At 41.9% G+C, this 20,371-nt stretch overlaps 1 protein-coding gene across 2 annotated transcripts in view; it reads right to left on the bottom strand.

Moving 5' to 3' along the window:
- GABBR2 (gamma-aminobutyric acid type B receptor subunit 2) overlaps positions 1–20,371 on the bottom strand; it is a 292,240-nt gene that overhangs the window by 86,305 nt on the left and 185,564 nt on the right. For both annotated transcript variants that reach the window (XR_013394045.1, XM_077933377.1), the window contains exons 9-12: positions 17,445–17,525; positions 16,085–16,235; positions 14,029–14,161; positions 5,967–6,074 (exon numbers count right to left, since the gene is read on the bottom strand). Coding sequence is in view for 1 of the 2 variants with exons in the window: in XM_077933377.1 (XP_077789503.1) it covers positions 5,967–6,074; positions 14,029–14,161; positions 16,085–16,235; positions 17,445–17,525 (473 nt within the window). In the remaining variant the exon portion in view is untranslated. The remainder of the gene's footprint in view (positions 1–5,966; positions 6,075–14,028; positions 14,162–16,084; positions 16,236–17,444; positions 17,526–20,371) is intronic.

Raw genomic sequence — 20,371 nt, 5'->3', positions numbered from 1 at the left:
TATACATATCCTGCATTCATAGACACCAATGCTTTTCATGTTCAGGTTAAGGGAACTCAGAAATACATTCGTAACAGCTTCCAGCAGAAGCTATAGTTATGGACTCAATTCAACTTTTTGAATCCAAAAAGTGAAAAGCAGAAAATATATAGTGGCATCATTCAGTCCCATCTCTAAACACTGAAACAGCATGTCGGTTTTTCAGAAGCAACATAAGGGAATGCTTTCCTGCCCTTTGAGAGGGCTTGGGTGGGGGCAGAGATCCACCCTCGCTTGTGCTGGGTGCTTCATACAATGTTCAGCCCATCTCCTAAGAGTCTTTTATGACACTCCAACAACTGTCAAGGGTCAAGGATTTGCTTTGTACAGGATGCCAGGAAGGTCTCACTGACATAGAGTCATTTCTTTATGTCCTATGAACAAAGCAGAAAATGATTTCTTGTGGCAGGATGGGTCCTTTGCCTGTGTCTGGCCCCAGCAAATGCCCAGCTTCATCAACCTATTGCATCCCATCAACCTCGTGGGACTAAAGCAAGGATGGTGGCTCTCCAGATATTGCTGGACTACAGCTCCCATCATCCCTGACCATTGGCTATGCTGGTTGGAGCTGATGGGAATTGGCATTCAACAACATCTGGAGGACCACACTGGCTCCCCATTCTTATATTAAAGGTAAAGGTAAAGGTACCCCTGCCCGTACGGGCCAGTCTTGACAGACTCTAGGGTTGTGCGCCCATCTCACTCAAGAGGCCGGGGGCCAGCGCTATCCGGAGACACTTCCGGGTCACGTGGCCAGCGTGACATTGCTGCTCTGGCGAGCCAGAGCCGCACACGGAAACGCCGTTTACCTTCTACTTGCACCTGGGGGTGCTTTCGAACTGCTAGGTTGGCAGGCGCTGGGACCAAACAACGGGAGCGCACCCCGCTGCGGGGATTCGAACCGCCGACCTTTCGATCGGCAAGCCCTAGGCGCTGAGGCTTTTACCCACAGTGCCACCCGCGTCCCATTCTTATATTAAGGTGAGGCAAAAAAGGGGAGACAAAAGAAGCTTGCTGTAATCAAGGCAGGAGAGGTCCAGAGAATGAATCTGAACTTTAGCTGAAGGAGCAAAGAAGAAAATGTCACCCTTCTAAATAAGCCTGTTTAGCATTTGGTTTAAGTTAGTTGTACTTTGTTCATATTGGAATAAATAGGATGAGGTCGTGACTAACTTGCCCTATTGGTTTCAACGCTACCTACATGCAGCTAACAGTCTGGACCTGTATCCAAAATGAAATATTTTCACATAAGAAGTGTTTAATTTCCCATGGAATAATTTCCACCTGTGTGCCACCCTTACATTGTGGCACTATTTCACCCTTTGCTTAGCACTGCCACAGTGGAGCCTACTTAATTGGCCTCTTACATTCTTGCCAGCAAATTGGTGATCAAAGGGCTGCTTTTTATGAATCAGGGCTGCAACACTGAACAAATTCTGCTTCTCTTCAATGGGACTTACTCCCTGGTAGGTGTGGATCCAGCGCCAATCTGGCTCCAACCCATTTTATCCTTCTTGTTCACATGTTGACAACCTCTATAAACAGATTATGACATAAAATAAAAAAACTTTATCCTGCTCATTGCTCCTTTAACTAAAATACAAATTTCACTAACTAAGCTGTATAATATCAAACCCAATACACTACAGGGCAGATTTGCTATGAAAATTCAGCTAATATACTACTAATTCCCTCATTATAATTTTAAGCAGGTTTCTATTTTTTTTTCCTTATTTTGAAGTAAGCTACAATGCTAGAAAAAATTGAAATGCAAATCGCCATATGTTGGTTCATTTTCAGCAGATGGTCTCTTAATAGTGCACTTGGTGGTGCTCATTTTATTTAGCATGGAGATTTTTACCTCTGCAAAACACCCCATTTCCCCGTTTATTTATTTAGTAGATCAGAAAGAACTACGAAAACATCCAATATTATTCTTAAGAATAAAAGTGATTGGCTTCATAGTGCTAATAAAGCTTTTAGGGTTGCAATCTTAAATTCAGTCCCACTGAAACCACTGGCAGTTACCTTTGAGTACAACAGTCAGCACAGGCCAAATGTCAAATTAATACAGATGAGTGAACCATGTTAGTTCCAATCCACTAGTAATGTGAATTTATCTGATTAGCTTTCAGGCTATCCATTGGATGTCTGGAACAGAGTCCAATTGTTTTGCTAGGTCCTGGCAGCTGCTTACAAACCCCATGCCTAGTTTCATGCCATTGATTGCTTCCTGCAAACCGATCCTGGAGTCTTATTGCACAGAGCCACTATATCCTCCAGTCCATATGCAGCGAGTGCACCCAGGTAAAATGGTAAAGGAAAAGGCCCCTGGATGGTTAAGTCCAGTCAAAGGCGACTATGGGGTGCGGCACTCATCTTGCTTTTCAGGCCGAGGGAGCTGGCGTTTGTCCACAGACAGCTTTCCGGGTCATGTGGCCAGCATGACTAAACCGCTACTGGTACACGGAGGACTGTGACGGAAGCCAGAGCAAATGAAAACACCATTTACCTTCCCACTGTAGGGGTACCTATTTATCTATTTGCACCGGTGTGCTTTTGAACTGCTAGGTTGACAGAAGCTGGGACACAGCAACAGGAGCTATGCAGATTCAAACAGCTGACCTTCCAATCAGCAAGCCCAAGAGGCTCAGTGGTTTAGACCACAACGCCACCTGCACCCAGGATCACTCAGCAACTGTAGTTTCTATGAAAAGCAATCTTGAAGGCCTCGAGATAGGTCAAGGTTTGATGGGGATACCTGTAACAGAACAGGTGAATCCCAATTTTGTTTATGCTTCTATCCCAGGCACTATCCAACTTTCAAGATACAGCAATCTACTCCCACTATAAATAAACTGGTCTACCCACTGGATTGACCAAAGTTGTTGAGCTTTTTTGGCGATCGATCCACCCCATGATCGACCAGTAGATTGTGATCGACCGGTAGGGCATCCCTGTTCTATCCCATGCATTCCCAAGGCTTAGGGCAGCTTACAATTACAATTTCACATTTTAAAAACTTCAGCATTAAAGGAAAACAGGAATAGAGCGGGTAAGGCAAACCTATGGCTCTCCAAATGATAATAGACTCCCATATCTCATCAGCTCCAGCCAGCATAGTCAACAGCCGGGAAGGATAAAGAGGTTGAAGTTCAACAACATCTGGAAAACCACAGGTTCCCATCCCTGTGATTGTTTCTCCCTGTGATTCACTGAATTGCAAGAGGGCCCTTCTCATGTTCTTCGGTGACTAGGTGACTTCGGTGACTTCGGTGAATTCGGTGACTAGGGTGAGGGAAAGTAGAATAGCAGATTTAAAGAGAATATCCCTTTGCCTCCCCTCCCCTCTTGATTCCAGGAGAAAGAAGCAGGATGTAGGCACCTAGCTTTCCACTTGAGATGACTGGCTATGTCTGTGAGACACTAAAAGAAGAGTAAGCTTAGAAGGGGAACCTCGGAAGCTGATACACACACAACCACACCAGAAAGTTTTACAATACAGTACTCTTTCTTTTGAATTATGGTGCTGGAGGAGACTCTTGAGAGTCCCACGGACTGCAAGAAGATCAAACCTATCCATTCTTAAGGAAATCAGCCCTGAATGCTCACTGGAAGGACAGTTCATGAAGCTGAGGCTCCAATACTTGGGCCACCTCATGAGAAGAGAAGACTCCCTGGAAAAGACCCTGATGTTGGGAAAGATGGAGGGCACAAGGAGAAGGGGACGACAGAGGACGAGATGGTTGGATAGTGTTCTCGAAGCTACCAGCATGAGTTTGACCAAACTGCAGAAGGCAGTGGAAAACAGAAGTGCCTGGGGGGCTCTGGTCCATGGGGTCACGAAGAGTTGGACACGACTAAACAACAACAACTCTTTCTTCATAAGGAGAATGATCTACACCAGGGGTAGCCAACCTTTTTATACCTACTGCACACTAATGCATCTTTCTTGATGGTAAAATTTCCTTACCGCCCACCAGTGCTCGAAGGAAGGAGGATTCAGGTTGTGCCATAGAACCCCCTACCGCCCACCTAGAATTCTGAAACGCCCACTAGTGGGCAGTAGGGACCAGGTGGACAACCGCAGACTACACACATAAACTCCAAAACTTGTTCTTGCTTGAGAAAGTCAGGGAACTGCGCGCGCACACACACACACACACACAATCCAGCTGGAGTGAACATCTGCCTCGTTGTGTCTGAACCAGCAAACCTATGTATTGTCAGGACGCAACAGCAAGAAACTGTTTCTCCTTGCTGCGCTTCTTGAGCTTTTTGTAACACATCAGGCATTCAAATTTACTAGCAGTCTACTCTTCATTTAACACCTGGTAGATCTTGGACGGATAAAGCCTTTAGATATGTGGAATCTCAGTGCAATGTGAATGTACAAGAAATAAATGTATTACAACAAACAGAAAATGCCTCTGCTGTGGTAGGACATCCTATGTCATCATAACAATATACACTTAATCCTGGACATACGTGAACCACTTGCATATGGTGAATGTTACGTGAAGGCCAGGAAATGATGCTTGCTCACTTCTCTATAATTTCCACAATTTTGGCTGCTTCTAGCAATTCAACACATTGCATTACCAGCACCCACCAGAGATGGAATTTACAGTCCCTCAACCTGTGACCTGGCAAGGACACTGACAGCCTCCTTTTTTGGCTAAGGGCCAAATCTTCTCAGTGCCATGCATGACAACAAAAGCAGTGCCAACAAGTGAAATGAAAGGAGACAAAGGCTGTTGGCAATCCATAGATCAGGATTTGCCCCAGAGTAGACTGACAGCTAGATTACATAAAATGAGGACAATGGCAACATGCCCAGGACCAAACTGCACAGCAGCAGTCATATATTATACCCATACTGGCAGAACAAGTTATTTAAAATTCAGAATCTATCACAATTGCACATCACATCCAAACCAACTACCTCTGCACTACAGTGGCACATAACACAACTGGCTTCTCCATCTAAGAACTGAACTATTGATATCAACCCAAAGGCAGAACACATATAGATAAAATATCAGAATTCAGCCAATAATATTGATAATATCAAGTTGATCCCAATTTTATGGAGCATCATTGGACTGGGCACCTGCAGCAGAACAACAAATGTTCCTACAATATTCCACTAGGACCTAGGGGGATGAACAGTATCAAAGCACCATCACAAAACATCCCCAAATCATACTTATTACCCCAAGCTAAGTGCCACTCAACATGACAGTTTCTAATCCATGAACTTTCATAGCACAGTTACCTGTAAGAAAACAGGCAACACAGAGATAGAAATTCTTTTTTTAATGCTTTATTGGTTTTAAAAACAAAACAAAACAATACAACACAATCAACAAAAGGCAATCCAAAATCAACACTCATTACCAAAAAATAAATAAAACAAACAAAAAAAATAATCTCTTGTTGGAAGCTGCCCAGAGTGGCTGGGGAAACCCAGCCAGATGGGCAGGGTATAAGTAATAAATTATTCTTATTATTATTAATCTCACACATAACGAATTCCATCAAGACTTCCAATCCCCCCATTGTGATTCCTAAGTTACATTGTTTAGCTGCACACTTTACTTTATCTCTCCTAGGTTGTTCAGTTGTGTTAATTTTGTAAAATTCTCTTATTTCATGCAGAGGTCAATCCAGGCCTGCCAAAGATTTTAGGTTTTTACAACGTTCTTTTAGATATTCTCTGTAAATATTCCACTCTCTATTAAATATTTGATCTGTATGGTCTCAGAATCTTGCTGTCAGTCTTGCTATTAGTCTGAGATGATAGAAATTCTTAATATGTAAACATCCTGCAAGCACCTACTAGGTTTTCAATACAGTGTTTCTATCATCAGCTAAAAGGCTAGAGGAGAGAAGGAAAATATGGTTTTTTTAAAAAAAAGACTCACCTTTTTCTTCATTTTTACATTTTTGAATATTGCATGGACTCTCCATGTTTTTGCAAACATTGCACCAAATGCAGTTGTGTAGCCCACTGTCAGTATCCATGTCCGGACCTGAAACAAACAAATAAAAAAAATTCAGTTTTTTGCCTCCCCATATCTGACTTTATTAACAAAACTTTATACATTAGGGTTAGACTAAGGGAAAGAAGAATAACTCCTTTATATCAGGTTTAGGGTTTTAAGCACCAAGCCCACAGTCCCAAAATAGGAAAAACAGCAGCTCTCCTTTCAAACAAGGCTAAAAACTTTCACGACTGCAGAAAAACAACAACCATGAACCAAATGTAATGAGAGTTGCAAACTCGTAGAGGAAATAATGGATGTTTTGAGATTCATGGCAAGGAGCATAAAAATGTAATAAATAAATGTATCTTTTAAAGTAGGAGTTGGGTTACAATCCAGTGAGGAAGGTTAGGGCGTTCCTATGTTCTACTAAAAAAAAAAAAGCAAAAAAGCAGAGACATCACCTTGCCAACAAAGGTCCGTATAGTTAAAGCCATGGTTTTCCCAGTAGTGATGTATGGAAGTGAGAACTGGACCATAAAGAAGGCTGATCGCCAAAGAATTGATGCTTTTGAATTATGGTGCTGGAGGAGACTCTTGAGAGTCCCATGAACTGCAAGAAGATCAAACCTCTCCATTCTTAAGGAAATCAGCCCTGGGTGCTCACAGGAAGGACAGATCGTGAAGCTGAGGCTCCAATACTTTGGCCACCTCATGAGAAGAGAAGACTCCCTGGAAAAGATCCTGATGTTGGGAAAAATGGAGGGCACAAGGAGAAGGGGACAACAGAGGACGAGATGGTTGGACGGTGTTCTCGAAGCTACCAGCATGAGTTTGACTAAACTGCGGGAGGCAGTGGAAGACAGGAGTGCCTGGCATGCTCTGGTCCAGGGGGTCACGAAGAGTCAGACATGACTAAATGACTAAACAACAACAACATATTCTACTAAAATGAAAACAAAAAAAATTTCCTTCCAGTAGCACCTTAAAGACCAACTAAGTTAGTTCTTGGTATGAGCTTTCGTGTGCATGCACACTTCTTCAGATACACTGAAACAGAAGTTGCCAGATCCTTCTATATAGTAAGAAGGTGGGGAGGGGTATTACTCAGAAGGGTGGTGGGAATGGGTGATTGGCAGATAGCTGTGATGAGCCTGTTGACGACTCTTAACGACTGCAATTGGTCTTACAGGAAAAAGCAAGGGGTGAGAAGGTGAAAAATGGCTTTGTCATGTATAATGAGATAAGAATCCAATGTCTTTGTTCAGACCAGGTCTCTCCATGGTTTTAAGTTTGGTAAGGTGCTACTGGAAGGAATTTTTTTTGTTTTGACTATGGCAGACCAACACGGCTACCTATCTGTTACTAAAATGAAAAGAGCAGAAGTGTAAACCCTTAGGAGAAGTCTTATGGCAAGATCCACCAGGATGAGCAACCTGGAACTCCAACTCAACCATTTAATATTGGATAGCTTTAGCATACTCAGGAATCAAAAGTTTTGTGTCTCTTTTGTAGGAAATGTATACAACCCAGTGTTATCTAACCCAATCTCAGCTCAGTCAAAGTTAAGCCAGCGTTTGCTTATCCTAGCTAAGCTGAGGCTGCTGTAACTCCCCAGAAGGGAGCATTCCAGGGATGTGGTGGGGCAGGACTAGAGAGCAGAGATTAGGTGCCCCTTCAACTATGTCATGTGACCTGACAACCTAACATTATTTTAAATACTTCTTTTCCCTCTTCCAGGCTTAGGCAGACTAGGAGTAGCAGCCCCACTGCTGAATGGGGTTTGGATCTGGTGTAACTGTGCGCTGGCTTAACTTACACCCTGCTTACTTCGCACCAGCTTTTGGTGCATACGAGCGCTCCCTCAACTTCTACTGATTTCAAAGAGATTTGTAAATGGCAGGCCTTTACAAAGATAAAATGAAATGGTGGTAAAGAAGAATTATACGAGAGAGAGAGAGAGAGAGAGAGAGAGAGAGAGAGAGAGAAGGGGAAGAAAAAGGAAGGACGGAAATCTAAAGCAATGAAAAATTGTATCCTTTTTTGTCCTAGAGATTTTGAATGTGGGACAGAGTGTTCAGCTGGCAATGTTGATGATGCAGTTTTAAAAAAACCACACAAAAAACCTCTGCATCATTAGCATTTATGCTGCAGTTTTTGTATTCCACTTTTCACAAGGCAGATCACCACAGACAACTCTATTGTTCCAAGTAGAAAAACTAGGCATCAGACAAATATTAGAATTAAACAGTAAGAGTCAGACATAAGCACAAGCTTAACTGGGTTAATAAAAACAAACTCTTCAATCATGAGAAAGGGGTGTCTTCACCAAAGCCAACATTATGCACCCACGTATTTTAAACCTGGCTGAAATATTTATTTCTACATGATTTACTTAGGTGTTTACAGTCCCAACATTTCTTTCCTCTTTGAATTTGGCCTATGCTATTGTAATCGCAAAATACAATACTGTATTAAAATTAAGGCTCGGGGTTATAAAACACTGCTTCTTTCTTGGTGCTTGAAGTAACTGTAAAGTGTCTGGAAGTGAATTCCAAACATCACAGTCGGTGCCTAAAGAGGGTGGGGGAAAAGAAAAGAAGCCAGGAAGTCATGTGGCAGAAACAATATTTAACCTTACAAACAGCAAAACCATCCCCAACGTGTTTCCCTGCAAAAGTAAGTCGCCTACTCTGTTCATTGGGGCTTATTCCCAAGTAAGTGCACGTAGACTGCAGCCTCAATAGATCAATTTCATCTCACGTACCAGAGCTCCTTATTAATAATAATGCTAAGTTATGATCACAATATCATTGGAAGAAAGAAAACAATTTATTGAGTGAACCTCAGAGGAGATATGCACATCTGGGACATCTGGTTGTTAAGAATGACTAACTGGATGCAACTAGAGTTTGACTGGGTGCTCTGTTATTTGGCAACTTCAGTTCAATCCGATGATTTTGAAAACAGTATCCTATTTAGAAATCTCTTCTTACTCCAAAGCTATAACCCTGCATCCAGTTAAAGGCTCAATTACAGCAGTGTGTTGAGATACTGGATTTGGGACATTTGCCTGTTGAATCAGCCTTGTCATTCCTTCCAGAATCTGCCATGTTTTTGACACATGGCCTAAGAGTAGATTGCATTACAAACTGGTGAGTTGGTGATAGTGAGGATATAAGCATTTGCAGTAACACAGCAAAATGTCAAACTGTGTACACATAATGATGATGATGATGATGATGATGATGATATTTCTACCCTGCCCATCTGGCTCCCAGTCACTCTGGGAGGCTTTCAACAAAACATTAAATAAATAAAACTTTAAACATTAAAAACTTCCCTAAACAGGGCTGCCTTCAGATGTCTTCTAAAAGTCAGATAGTTGTTTATTTCCTTGACATCTGATGGGAGGGCGTTCCACAGAGTGAGCACCACTACAGAGAAGGACCTCTGCCTGGTTCCCTGTAACCTCACTTCTCGCAGTGAGGGAACTGCCAGAAGGCCCTCGGCGCTGGACCTCAGTGAATGATGGGGGTGGAGACGCTCCTTCAGGTACAGTATACTGGGTTAAGGTCGTTTAGGGCTTTAAAGGTCAGCACTGACCCTTTGAATTGTGCTCAGAAACGTACTCAAAGACCATTCCTAAACCCAACAGGATTAAATAAGCCATGAAAATTTGGTTGTCTCCTTATCTGCCTCAAGCATAAGTTGCTCCTGAGTGAGCACTCAACGGCATATATGCAGCACATGGTGGCTCCATGGCAGCAGCTACTTTTTCAACTAGAAGAGAAAGTTCTCTTCATCATGAGGATAGATGCTTTAGATTGGTCATTGCCATGCCAGGTTGAATGAACATCTGTCTCTTTTTCCTTGAATTATATCAGACCCTTAAGACAGAATTAAAACACCGATCTTCACATGATAGCATTGGGGTTGCTTAGAAGGAAACATGTTGTAATTTCCCAGTATATCATCCCTTGAACACAAGAGCCTCCTGAGTTGAGGGGAAGTAGCAGCAGGGCAGAAGACACACACAAAAGATGGGTAATACTACAATTCCATCTCTGGTTCTTGTTGCAGCAGTAAACCCTGTTTAATTCACAAAGCTACTTCATTCCCTCCACCCCAAATGAGGCTCTGTCTGACTGGTGCAAAGGAAGCTTGCACAATGCAAGAACCATCAACTCAAAGGTAGGCCCCAGTGATGGCAAGGAAGCAAAAAGAGTTTTATTGGGAATTCAACGGATGACCATTCAAGATGAGCAGGCTCTTCTCCTTAACGCATGCCTGCTGTAATGTATATAGTTAAATTGATTACCCAACAGCAGCCTTAAAGTTTATAATCCAAGACAGAATATATTAACAATAACCACTGAATCCTTTTTAAGGCTGTGTGGAGATAAACTTTTGAACCAGAGCATGTTTTAAGAAGAGCGTGGAATGTATAAGGGCTTTGGAGTGACGCAGTTAAAAATACTGTCGCCATATTGGGAAGTTCTGTCGGAGGACTTAAGTCTGAGAGGAGAAATAGAGAAATAGAGCTGTTTTTATATTGTGGATGAAACTCCTCAGTGGGACTTAAGAACGACAGTTCTGTAATTAATGATGGAAAGAGCGCTGTTATTTATGAAGGCGATGATATATGGAAACCATCTCGATTTGAGGACTGGAAGAACGGAAAAATTCACACAGGATTATTATTGGTGTTTATCGGCTTAAGGAGACTATCAGAAGAGATCATAAAGAAAAAAGAGAAAATATATGAACAAGATGTGATGTGGAAACAGCAAGGTAAGTCTGGATAGAATTATGAACTTTGTTTGGACTGATTTGGACATTAACGCAGTAGCAAGAAGACGATCAGAATCCCCCTTCGGATCTTGAAATATGGGTTCCCTCAACAAAATTTAAAATTCGGCTTTGTAATTCGGAATTTATGTGATGTGATTTGATTTGATGTGATTGGCCGGTTAATAAAAATTATTTTAAAAAAACAACAACAATAACCACTGAATCCTTATTTATGAAGGATGTGAGGCTAAGCATGATACAGTAGAGGACAAAGACAAACAAATAAGCATTGTTGTGGGCATACTGCTGTTTTCCAGAGCTGTAGAAAGAGCACAGAATTGAGCTTCCTGGGGATCTCAAGTTTCAACTCAAAAGAGAAAAGAAAAGAACAAGCTTCTAGTACTTATAACTGCAAAGATATGCTCAAAAGCCAAATAAGATTTTAGTGGTTGGGCTGTGTCTTCTGCGGAATGTTAAATGTTTTGTATTGTGCTGTTCAAACAGCGGAAGAGCTGTACAAAGAAACCAAGTCGTCTTGTTATAATGATTGCCATTATAATCCTAGCTGCGCAGCGCGTTTTCAGCTGAGAAAGTCATAATATGACCAAATATCTCAACAGACATTGCTTTGCAAAGGCAGGTATATCAAGTGTCATTCATGTATAATCAACAGCAACCCTCTCCCCCCTCAAAAAACAACAAGAACTCCTCCTTCAAGTGCAGAAGTAAGATTAAAGTTAAGAAAAATGACCATTACCCAAAAGCAAAAGGGACGTGGGTGGCTCTGTGGGTTAAACCACAGAGCCTAGGACTTGCCGATCAGAAGGTCGGCGGTTCGAATCCCTGCGACGAGGTGAGCTCCCGTTGCTCGGTCCCTGCTCCTGCTAACCTAGCAGTTCGAAAGCACATCAAAGTGCAAGTAGATAAATAGGTACCACTCCAGCAGGAAGGTAAACGGCGTTTCCGTGCGCTGCTCTGGTTCACCAGAAGCAGCTTAGTCATGCTGGCCACATGACCCGGAAGCTGTACGCCAGCTCCCTCGGCCAATAAAGTGAGATGAGTGCTGCAACCCCAGAGTCGGCCACGACTGGACCTAATGATCAGGGGTCCCTTTACCCTTTATCTTACCCAAAAGCAAGAGAATGCAAATTGGGTATTCAGCAGCTACCATTTAACTATGCACCCAAACTAGAAGTTATAAAAACCATTAATCCACAGTGTGCCATATTTAAAGCCCACAAATTATATTATATGAATATATGATATCTAATTTCCTCTCTCCTACCCACAAATATAAAGCATACTTAATATTTCCACATTCTCCTGATGGTTAGGAAGGTGTCCTCTTTTGAATATGTAGAGTCCTCAGTTCCTTTTGGAATTTCATGCCACACTGAGTATAGGGTTGTGGTCATTGAGGGCATCAATTGCTTTGTTTTGGCATTTGGGTGCTAGCATTTCGTAGGCACTTTAACTGTGCCAACTTTTAAACACTTAATGTATTTGCCCCCACCGAATTGGTTTGAAAGGTTTTATAAAAAGATACTTAAGGCATATGTATACATTAAATTCAAGCATAGTTTGCTAATATATACTAACAGAGGAGCCATGGACTGAATATTAGACAGTCTTCTCATATTTCCCATGCTTTTAAATGATGCCCTTCATTTTCCCTCCTCCACTTTGTTCCTGATCACTCAAGTCCCTAGATTATGTATGGCCTATGATATACTCATATCTTCCAGGATTCCCTCCCCACCCCATAAGTAACTTAGGAAACATTCCTCAGGCAAAGTCACCCCCACCATAAAAGGACTCCCAGTTTACTTAGAGAAAGTGAAAAGTTTCAAGACATTATTTTGGTGTGGGAAGAAACCATGCCCCACAACTACTAGGTGATATGGCTCAACTTTGATTCTATATTTAGCAAATTCTCCATTCCTCAACTTTGCTGAAATCACATTTTTCTTTACTTCTGCTGTCTCTTCTTACAAGGGACCCATGAGTTCTGATTAGTGCTAGAGACTGGCTTTTAGCTGGCTTTTAGATTCATAAAAAGGAGAAGAGTCATTACTTCTTAAGACTCTGACAAAGAGTTATTTGAAACTTAAAAAGCTAGTCTTGTGGCTGAATTTTCAAGCTGTCAGCCATTTCCTCTTTCGACTGTAGGTTTATGTACAATATATTAGTAATATTGAATTGACCAGTTGTCCTTAATTAGACACTGGTTACTGTAAAGTATTCAAATTTCAAAATGCAGCAATTATATTTGGTCTTAATGGTGGCTTATCTTAATAAGACAGATTTACCCAACAACATACGTTAGTCACACAATGGAGTCATACTCCAGATTTTCACCAAAATGCATTGATCTACCATATCAAGCCAGTGAGAGGACTAGGAGAAAGGACATGGAGATAAAGACATACCCTGAACTTCTTATATCTCTGGGCCCATTATATTCGCACACATCCTGAAACTAGGCCACGGTTGAAAGGGGTCAGAAAACAAAAGTCTGAAGCCAAGCTTGTCAGGGTCACATCAGCTTTCTGCTCAATCAAATGTTTAACCAACTTCCCTTCCTCAATATGAGAAAGTTTGAGAAGAATGTGAGATTGCTTAGATCAGGGGTGTCCAAACTTTTTTCAAAGAGGGCCAGATTTGATGACGTTAAGGGCCGTGAGGGCCGACCAAAGTTATTGAAAGGATTGAAGTTGAGCTTTTTTAATGATTTTACCCCAATGTTGTTGAGGGTTTTTTCTTAGAATTGAAGTTGTTGAGGTTTTTTTAGGAGTTTAACCCAGGAAATAAACTGCCACAGGAGCCAGATTAAACTGTCTGGCGGGCCGGATTAGGCACCAAAAACAGACTTTGGACATGCCTGACTTAGATCATTGCTGCACAGAAACGTTTCTTGGAGAAAACACCTGATCGCCATATTCTTCACATAGAATCCTTCCCTCCCTAAATACCACACCTAAACTTCAAAACTGTGAGTTTCAACATTCAGTGAAAACTCATGCAAGTGCTCCATATTTCTCAGTATTGTGGCTGGACTGACTCAAAAAGAAACCAGTTTCCCCCCAAGACCGAAAGCCTATTTTCTGCAAGTAACAGTACCAAAACCAGACTACAGTACGTGGGATGCCTTGTGTCATGCAAAGCATGAACAACAGAATCACTGTTAAAAAGTTTCAGAGTGACTTACGGTACAAAGCGTCTCAAACGTCTTTTCGGAGACAAAAGATCCATCAAGGCCAAAAAGGAATATCGATGCATAGGAGAGCATCCCTCCAAGAATTATGAGGTTGTTCATGTAGGGACTGGACATCTTTATCAACCTGTGGAGAGAAGACCGGAAGATAGTCATGAGAAAGCAACCCAAGACTTTGGGTTCCAAGACCTGTGTCGAGCCACTAGCCAGGTGTGAAAATTCTTGATAGTCAGGAAAGCTATGATGCCAAGACTAGTCAGAAGTGCAAGATGGTAAGGCCCAAGGCCAGTCTAGTTGCAGGTAGTTCCAAGGGTGGAACGGGTGATGCAGGGGTATACTATGTGTATGCCATCTGTATGTTTGTTTCAGTTACAATGATGACTACAACACGGTTCATGAATTGGGGGAGGATGTTAGGATTCTTGCTCCGTGTTTGCAGTCATGAGATTGTTGTCTATCACATGACGGTGTATGTTTTCATTCCACAGAGTGGGAAGTGACGGAGACAGGACGTTTTTTGTTACTGTGTTCCGTGAAGTGGGACTACTGTTCTTTGTTCTTTTTCTCTTTGCTGTCTGATGAGAAAGAGGAAGGAGCTAAGTCAGAATGCTCCGAGTGTATTATATGTAAATAAACGTAGTTTAGCCAACATGCTGAGCTATTGAGTCTGTTACACAAACCGCCAATACTCTGCAAGATCCTAAGCGTGCTAATGCCTTTTGGTGTCAGTTGCTGTGATGTTTGGACTGAAGAAAGCTTTTGAAGCTCCCAAACGATTGACCAGGAGGGAGAGAACATGCCAGTCAGTCAGGCATGTGTCTCTACCAGGGTCCTACACGAGTGCAGAAAGATCCTAACAGATGCGGCAACAATGACCACCACTATGAAATCCAGTCCTGTAACACTCTATGTAGTTTATTTCATAGCTGTCTGGGACAAGAAAGCTGGGAGGACAAAAACAGAATCAGGGCGGAGGAGATACCCTCCCCACAAAGGGAGATAAATGAGAACAAAAATGAACATAAATACATTGTATTAAAGCTGAATATCGGCAACATGAGAATACGTGTAACCCATAGTCACCAAATGTCAAATAAACAGTCACATGTAAACAAAATTAACCAGTTGTTTCTAAAAACTGTGTATGTTTTCAATTATTCATTTAGAAGACTTTACGTTCATTCATAGACTGGGAACTCAGGCTTATACACGGAGATTGAAATGTATGCCCCATGAGAAACAAATTTGGAAAAAGAAAATGATGTTGGTGGATGGAAAGATGCATGCAAACACAAAAGAAAATCAGAAAAGAAAAATACCAAGGGTTGGACAGCCCCTAAGTGATTTGCAGGTGCTGGGTGCACTATTTCAGCACACCTGAATGGCTCTGTCTGGGTGAAACTTAAGAATGAACCATCTTAGGCAAGATAACTGAAGCAGCTTTATTGTAGAAATATGCAAATCTCTGTGCTGCTTTATAAACAAGTTTAGATGAGCATTATTATGGTTAAATGTCTTTGATCTCCTTCACTAAAGGAACTCCTTATGTTACACAGTGGTTTAATTAACTGGGGATTATGCTAATAATACACAGTGGAAAACACTAATTTTGATCTAACAGAATAAAAGGATTTAATAAAACGTTCCAACACAAAGATATTGTACAGTAACATCAATTAAGCAGAATTTTTAAAATAAAAAAATTGGGCATGATCCAAACAAAGGTAAGCGCTTCTATGATACATCAGTTTTGTAAGAAGAGATTTAAGTATGTGCTTAGTTCTTCCTCTGAAATCAAAAAGACACCCACTCCGATCAACTAACTGCATGTTTACTTGAAAGTAAGTCCCGCTGAGTTCAGTTAGACAGCCTCCCCTGGAAATGCAATACACTGCAGTCTTAAGTAGTGAGTAACTTTCAATGGATCATTCCAATTAACTTTGTAAATACCGACCACGTGATCTCTTAATGACAATTGTCCTAATTAAAAGGACTCACAAGAGAGACAATGGAGAGGGGGAAGGGAACAGGGCAATATTTAGCTGCTTACTTCTGATTTCGGTTTTTGATGTTAAAGAACAAAAAAGCACTGGCCATTATCATTCCCAGGATCGTGAGTGCTGAAAGAATACTGTAAAGAGGCAGGGAGATCTTGCGAAGTTGCTTTTGGATGATTGTTCTGTCCTTAGGTGGTTCTTTCCCTGAAATGTCGGCAAGAAAAGAAAGAGTCAACATTATACCCTTGTGAGGAATAAACCACAGCCAATAATAATAACAGCAAAACCAAACCCTATTGCCATTTGATTTCTATAAATTAATTTTACTGAGGTCCTTTAAAGTTACCTTTATCTACCAAAGTGATGTACTGCAGGCTTTACAAAACAATATGAAGTATAGCAACACATATTCTGCTCCACATTATTTATGTGCAGAAAAGATACAGCTCAGCAGGACATCAGGAGTATCACCACCTCAAAACCACATAACACCAGTTCTGAGAGATCTGCATTGGCTCCCAGTACGTTTCCGAGCACAATTCAAAGTGTTGGTGCTGACCTTTAAAGCCCTAAATGGCCTCGGTCCAGTATACCTGAAGGAGTGTCTCCACCCCCATCGTTCAGCCCGGACACTGAGATCCAGCGCCGAGGGCCTTCTGGCGGTTCCCTCATTGCGAGAAGTGAGGTTACAGGGAACCAGAAAGAGGGCCTTCTCGGTAGTGGCGCCCGCCTTGTGGAACACCCTCCCATCAGATGTCAAAGAGATAAACAGCTACCTGACATTCAGAAGACATCTTAAGGCAGCCCTGTTCAGGGAAGTTTTTAATATTTAACGCTGTACTGTTTTTAACACTTGATTGGGAGCTGCCCAGAGTGGCTGGGGAAACCCAGCCAGATGGGCGGGGTACAAATAAATAATTATTATTATTATTATTATTATTATTATTATTATTATTATTATTATTATTATTATTACCTAAGCCCAAGTGCTATGCACAGATATGGATTTACTCAGCGTCTATTGGACTGGATTCTCTGAAAGTACCTAAGGGCTGGTTTGCTGGTTGCAAAGAATGGGGTGGTAGATTCCGGACTGTACCACTTCAGCCTATAGGTGCCATAAATTTGAATGTTCCTTTACATAAGAAGCTCCCAGCATGCCTCTCTCTCTCACGGGGAAGCCTATGCCTGATGTACTAAAGAACTTTTCCTTTAAATGTGGGATCATTACAAAATATTCCACGCATACGAACCTGCAGTCTGAAGCGGCACAGTCTAAATACTACATTACTGAGCCGGTTTTACTCTGTGGCAGTAGTGAAACATTTCTGTTTGCTGCATTCCATGTGACATAAAAATTATACAGAAAGCTAGGGTATCATTCCTTTGCTCTCTTCAATATTCCTGCCTTACCGTGGAATTTGATGGTGTTGTTAATCATTTCCAGTGAATCAAGTATAGCATTATATTCTCCCACCTTCACTTCCTTTTTGTCTGTGGAGAAACAAACAAATGGGATTGTTTATGTCAGCTCACATATTCTTCATTTCTAATAGCTGCCATATTTACCTTTCTGTCTCTCGCATTGTTGCTGTACCTGCCATCGAGGTAGCATATGAAATGACTCAGAGAAGCTAAATGGAGCTAGAGCTGTGGCAAAATTTTAAAGCAACGCTGGTAACAATATTGAGCAGTTACTGCAATTCAAAGAACTGCAAGCTTATACTGTATTACGCTACCCCCAATGTTATTTAAAATTCTTCTGGCTATTAATTAATTTTCGAGTCTCGGGGGAACACTGACAAACTTGTCCAGAAAACCAATGGCTGGAGTGCATTCCAGAAGGAAACCCCAAAACAGTGTACATATCATGGGGTTCCCAAGCCATTACAAGAAACTCCAATATGCAAGCAAGCCAAGCAGTAGTCCTGACAACCATTTCAAATCTCCAAGAAGGGCTAAGCAAGCAAAGAGGCAGGTTTCTAAAGTGACAAGGAGCAGTAAAGAACAAGCAAAACCCCAAGAACAGCCTAAAGCTGAAGTAATAGGCCATCATCTGAAAAACTCCATTGCAAGCCTATGCAGGCTTGCTAGGAATTGTCATCACAGCTAGTCAGGCAACAACTGTACTAAAACCACAAGGCACTAAAACTACATGGCTAAATTGATCTAGCCAAGGGTTTTGATCCTGACATCTAGTTCCTAAGCCACAGAACTGGGAACCCAGTTTACCTGGGATTTGTTCAGTGTGTATAAGTACACTGGTACCTCGGGTTAAGTACTTAATTCGTTCCTGAGGTCCATACTTAACCTGAAACTGTTCTTAACCTGAAGCACCACTTTAGCCAATGGGGCCTCCTGCTGCCACCGCGCCGCCGGAGCACAATTTCTGTTCTTATCCTGAAGCAAAGTTCTTAACCTGAAGCAATATTTCTGGGTTAGCGGAGTCTGTAACCTGAAGCATATATAACCTGAAGCGTATGTAAGCCGAGGTACCACTGTACTTCTGAGTGCATTGCTGGTGGTAAGGAATATATATATATAAAGAAAAATTCCCTGAATGCCAAGATCCAGGTTTGGGGCAAGTACTCTTTGGTGTGAGTACCCCACCAGAGATTTAAAATCACAACATATGCAGCAAAGTAAAGCATGGAAATATAGGCTGTTAGACCTCTAAAATATCTCCTTCTATATTTTCTTCCCCTGGTATAGAAAAAGGACTATGTTTGGTATGTTAAAAATGGTTTACTTACTCTCCAAAGGTCAGATTCATGCTTTCCATAGAACATTCAGAAAAGGTTGCACGAGCAGTGAAACTTGGCTTAGTTACAGGGGTGAATGTCCCTAAATTATTGGTATAGGAACTCAGAGAGGCTTGTTAGAGCCATGCAGTCTGAGCTTGGAGCAATCAGCTCAGACGTGTTTACACACTGAGCTTCTCAGGTAGACTGGGAGAAATCAATAGTTCCTCCCAAGGTGAGGTAAGCCTGGCGGGGCAACTTACTTTATGGCCTTAACCCCTTTCATACAACAATTAGACTTAAACATGTTGGTTATATAAGGCACAAACATGACAAGACCTCCATATTCACAACTCCGTAACCCCCTGGTGACTAGAGCTTATTGTACTGTGCTGGAGGCCATTCCTGAAGGTTTGGAATACGGCATCTCTAGCAACACTTTGAATCTGGATCACAGTGTTTATTGTCTATTTGTTTGGTTGTAAGTTGCTTTTGGTCTAGCAATCTGCAGAATTCTTGTTGCCTCGTCAGATCTCAGTTCTTAATATTTTTAGTGGCACAGAATGTCTGTAGTGTGGATACAACATTCATTCCCAAGTATTCATGCTGGTGTGCAGTAAGAGAAATGTGCTGTGATAATACATTTAATTGCTTAAATGGGTACAGTGAGCCCAAAGAATCCACCCACAAGGAAGGCTGCCTGTTGTGTCTTTGTGACTCTTAACTGCTCTTGCCTTGCCTTCTCCAAAATGACCTCAACAGGGTAAGTTCTTAACATTCTGTCACTTCCAATGAGGCAGAATTACCCAGTGGAGGCTGCCCACTGCCCTTCTGGGTGAATCACTGCTCAGGGCATCCCTTTCTCCAATGAAGAGGCATGCTCACAACAGTAAATTGTGCAGGTAAAATAGGGAGGCCCTACTTCGTTTTCATTTGGGGAGAGATAGCATTTATCAGTCATGAGAAGTCTGTGAAACAGCAAGACAGGAAGGGAGATCTAAGTTGGAAAAAAGGGGGGTTGAAGTCTCTGTCTGACTGTCCAGAGCTGGAGCTTTAAGGAGCAGGAGTATAAACAAATAAGTGGGAACCTGTAACAAAATTTCCCAGGCGCTGTATTCCAAACCCCTGATAGGAGTGCTTCTGTTTAGGACTTGAGTCTGGAACTGGGGTGTTATGTACTGAGGTGAATAGGATCCAAAATGCAGCAGTCTGATTGGTCCTAGAACAATAGGATCCAAAATGCAGCAGTCTGATTGGTCCTAGGACAATAGGATTCAGAATGCAGCAGTCTGATTGGTCCTAGAACAATGCAGCAGTATGATTGGTCTGCAGGAGCCACCCAATCCAGCTCCAGATGGAAGTGAATCCACAACCTGATTGGCCTACAGGAGAATTCCGGAATTAGCCAATCACGTGCAGCCCATTGTGTAAATAATGTATATAAAGCAGATACTTTGAAGGGACTTCCATTCCTCCTCACCACTATGAGCTGAATAGAGCATGAAATCCACTCTCGACTCTGAGTATATTTCATGGGGCTTGCGAAGGATCTGAACATGGGCATTTGTTGCTATATAGATAGGGAGGGGTGCATGCCAT

This window comes from Podarcis muralis, chromosome 8, assembly GCF_964188315.1.
Source record: "Podarcis muralis chromosome 8, rPodMur119.hap1.1, whole genome shotgun sequence".
NCBI lineage: Eukaryota > Metazoa > Chordata > Lepidosauria > Squamata > Lacertidae > Podarcis > Podarcis muralis.
The sequence above is the reverse complement of the archived record's forward strand: the minus strand, read 5'-3'. Positions and strand labels throughout refer to the sequence as shown.